This window comes from Polistes fuscatus, unplaced genomic scaffold (genome assembly GCF_010416935.1).
Source record: "Polistes fuscatus isolate 324 unplaced genomic scaffold, CU_Pfus_HIC Scaffold20, whole genome shotgun sequence".
Lineage (NCBI taxonomy): Eukaryota > Metazoa > Arthropoda > Insecta > Hymenoptera > Vespidae > Polistes > Polistes fuscatus.
Window position 1 is genome coordinate 1,481,531 of NW_025113097.1, and position 4,371 is coordinate 1,485,901.

Below are 4,371 nucleotides of genomic sequence, written 5' to 3' on the forward strand. Positions count from 1 at the left end.
CTTATGTACTTAAAATACATAGAGTTTCTAAAAACTGTGAAGGCAGCTGCAAACATATACTGTAATTACTCGAAATCTTAAAAATTTTAAAATGTATTAGTATAACTATTTTAAAGCTCTTTAAATGCCAAAAAACCTGATGCTAAAAAAAAGTACTTAATATACATAGGTTATTTAAAAAAAAAGTAGGAATGTGTATACATAAACTTTAATTACTCGAGAACTAACAGATTCTAAAATGACTAAATCAGTTATTTTAAAGCTCCTAAAATGCTCTAAAACCTGATAAAAAACTTAGGTATTTAAATAATTTAAAGAGTTTAGAAACAAGGAAGGCAAATGTACAAAAAACTCTAATAACTCGAAAACTAACAGATTTTAAAATGTTTTAAAACAGTCTTTTAAAAGCTCTTGAAAAGCTCTAAAACATGATGCAAAACTTATGTATTTAAAATACATAGAGTTTCTAAAAACTGGGAAGGCAGCTTTAATCATATAATGTAATTACTCGAATATTACAAATTTTAAAATGTATTAGTATAGCAATTTTAAAGGTCTATAAGTGCCCAACAACATGATGCTAAACATAAGTATTTAATATACATAAGTTGTTTAAATAAAAAGATGTAATTTGTACACATAACCTATAATAACTCGAAAACTAACAGATTCTAAAATGACTAAATAAGTTATTTTAAAGTAATTTAAATGCTCTAAAACCTGATAAAAAAATTAAGTTTTTAAAATATTAGGGGGACCGGAAAGTAATGTCGTTTTCTTACGCTAAATACAAACACATACATTTTTAACGAGTCTTTATTTTTAATCAATGATGTATTCTCCATCATTGTCAATAACCTTTTGCCATCTAGTGAGTAAATTTTCAATCCCTGATCGATAAAAATTAATTGGTTTTTCGGCAAAATATCTAGAGATGGCATTTTGGATATCATCCAAATTTGCAAATGTTTTGCCACTTAAAAAGTGTTGCAGCGCTCGGAATAAGTGGAAATCCGATGGTGCAACATCGGGCGAATATGGTGGATGAGGCAGCACCTCCCACCCCAATTCATTAATTTTTTCTAGAGTTCGCCTTGCGCAGTGCGGTCTTGCATTGTCATGTTGGAGAATGACGCCTTTTCGGTTGACAATCGCTGGCCACTTTTCAATTAAAGATTGATTGACTCGCTGCAATTGTTCGCTGTAGAGGTCTGCAGTAACAGTTTGTCCAGGTTTCAGTAATTCAAAATGAACAATGCCGCGAATACTCCACCAAACACACAAAAGCGCTTTTTTGGGGTGTAAACCTGGCTTAGCAGTACTCCGAGGGATTTCATTTGGAGAGAGCCACTGCCTTTTGCGTTTTGGGTTATCATACAGGACCCATTTCTCATCTCCTGTGATCAAGCGATCAAAAAACGCTTCTGTGTTGTGTCGTTGAAGCAATAAGTTGCATGTGATTGATCGGTTAGCCTTATTCTGTTCGGACAGATTATGCGGGACCCAAACACCTGCTCTGCTTACTTTCCCAATCTGCTTCAAATGTTCTTGGATGGTCGACCAAGGTTGGTTGAGACTGTTTGACAATTCCTCGATCGTCTGACACGGATTTGCTTCCACTTCCGCCCTTAACACGTCGTTGTCTAACGCTGATGGTCTTCCTGATCGATACGAGTCGGAAAGATCAAAATTACCCGATTTGAACTTGGAAAACCACCTTTGGCATTTACGAATGTCCAGTGCATTTGGATAAACATCGCAAATGTTTTTGGTAGCAACTGTTGCGTTATTTCCCTTGCGAAACTCAAAGAGCATGCAATGCCGGATGTGTACCTCTTCTGGTATTTGGCTGGCCATTTTACCCAAAATTACAAAAAAAAATTGTAATTCAATTGTCTATAACTAAAGAAATCACTATAACCTCACAATGTCTTTGGTACGCCTCTGAACCAAACAATGAGCTGACAAATGACAATCAAGTATTGGCTAGCGCAGAAACGACATTACTTTCCGGTCCCCCTATTACTTAGATTTTTTAGAAACAAGGTAGGCAGATGTACACAAAAACTCTAATAACTCGAAAACTAACAGATGCTAAAATGTTCTAAAAATGTCGTTTAAAAGCTCTTGATAAGCTCTAAAACCTGATACAAATCTTATTTACTAAAAATACATAGAGTTTCTAAAAACTGGGAAGGCATCTTCAATCATATAATATAATTACTCGAAATCTTACAAATTTTAAAATGTATTAGTATAGCTATTTTAAAGCTCTTTAAATTCCAAAAAACATGATGCTAAAAACAATTACTTAATATACATAGGTTATTAAAAAAAAAAATTGGAATGTGTATACATAAACTTTAATTACTTGAATACTAACAGATTCTAAAATGTTTTAAAACAGTCATTTCAAAGCTCTTGAAATGCTCTAAAACCTGATAAAAACATAAATATTTAAAATACTTTGGGTTTTTTAAACGAGGTAGGCAGATGTACACATAAACTCCAGAAACTCGAGAACTAACAGATTCTGAAATGACTAAATCAGTTATTTTAAAGCTCTTAAAATGCTCCAAAACCTGATAAAAAACTTAAGTATTTAAAATATTTAGAGTGTTTAGAAACAAGGTAGGCAATTGTACACAAAACTCTAATAACTCGAAAACTAACAGATTCTGAAATGTTTTAAAACAGTCATTTAAAAGCTCTTAAAAAGATCTAAAACCTGATACAAAACTTATGTATTTAAAATACATAGAGTTTCTAAAAACTGGGAAGGCAGCTGCAATCATATACTGTAATTACTCGAAATCTTACAAACTTTAAAGTGTATTAGTATAGCAATTTTTTAACTCTTTAAATGCAAAAAAACTGATTTTGAAATAAAGTATATAATATACATTTGTTATTTAAAAAAAAGTAGGAATGTGTATACATAAACTCTAATAACTCGAACTAACAAATTTTAAAATGTATTTGTATAGCTTTTTAAAGTTCTTGAAAAGCTCTAAAATCGATACAAATCTTATGTACTTAAAATACATAGAGTTTCTAAAAACTGGAATGGCAGCTTCAATCATATACTGTAATTACTCGAAATCTTAAAATTTAATATTAATTGATATAGCCATTTTAAAGGTCTATAAGTGCCTAACAACATGATGCTAAACATAAGTATTTAATATACATAAGTTGTTTAAATAAAAAGATGTAATTTGTACACATAACCTATAATAACTCGAAAACTAACAAATTCTAAAATGTTTTAAAACAGTTATTTTAAAGCTCCTAAAATGCTCTAAAACCTGATAAAAAACTAAATATTTAAAATACTTAGAGTGTTTAGAATAAGGTAGGCAGATGTACACAAAAAATCTAATAACTCGATAACTAACAAATTTTAAAATGTATTAGTAAAGCTATTGAAAGATCTTGAACAGCTCTAAAACATGACACAAAACTTAGGTATTTAAAATACATAGAGTTTCTAAAACTAGGAAGGCAGCTGCAATCATATACTGTAATAACTCGAAATCTTACAAATTTTAAAATGTATTAGTATAGCTATTTTAAAGCTCTTTAAATGCCAAAAAACCTGATGCTAAAAACAAGTACTTAATATACATAGGTTATTTAAAAAAAAGTAGGAATGTGTATACATAAACTTTAATTACTCGAAAAATAACAGATTCTAAAATGTTTTAGAACAGTCATTTAAAAGCTCTTAAAATGCTCTAAAACCTGATAAAAAACTTAAATATTTAAAGTACTTAGAGTGTTTAGAATAAGGTAGGCAGATGTACACAAAAACTCTAATAACTCAAAAACTAACAGATTCTAAAATGTTTTAAAACAGTCTTTTAAAAGCTCTTGAAAAGCTCTAAAACATGATACAAAACTAATGTATTTAAATACATAGAGTTTCTAAAAACTGGGAAGGCAGCTGCAATCATATACTGTAATTACTCGAAATCTTAAAATTTTAAAATGTATTAGTATAGCCATTTTAAAGCTCTTTAAATGCCAAAAAACCTGATGCTAAAACAAGTACTTAATATACATAGGTTATTTAAAAAAAGTAGGAATGTGTATACATAAACTTTAATTACTCGAAAATAACAGATTCTAAAATGTTTTAGAACAGTCATTTAAAAGCTCTTAAAATGCTCTAAAACCTGATAAGAAACTTAAGTATTAAAATATTTAGAGAGTTTAGAAAAAAGGTTGGCAGATTTACACAAATCTCTAACAACTCGAAAACTAAGAGATTCTAAAATGTATTTTTAACGCTTTAGAACAACCTAACCTATTAATATCATTGATTTCATATTGGTAAAATATAATTTTTTTAGTTGAGAATGTCCAAAT

General features: G+C 29.7%; 1 protein-coding gene across 1 annotated transcript; it reads right to left on the bottom strand.

Moving 5' to 3' along the window:
- Positions 1-822: 822 nt before the first annotated feature.
- LOC122517548 (histone-lysine N-methyltransferase SETMAR-like) lies at positions 823-1,857 on the bottom strand. The gene has a single exon (XM_043636002.1). It carries the CDS (start codon positions 1,855-1,857, stop codon positions 823-825), a length of 1,035 nt encoding a protein of 344 aa, XP_043491937.1.
- Positions 1,858-4,371: the final 2,514 nt, after the last annotated feature.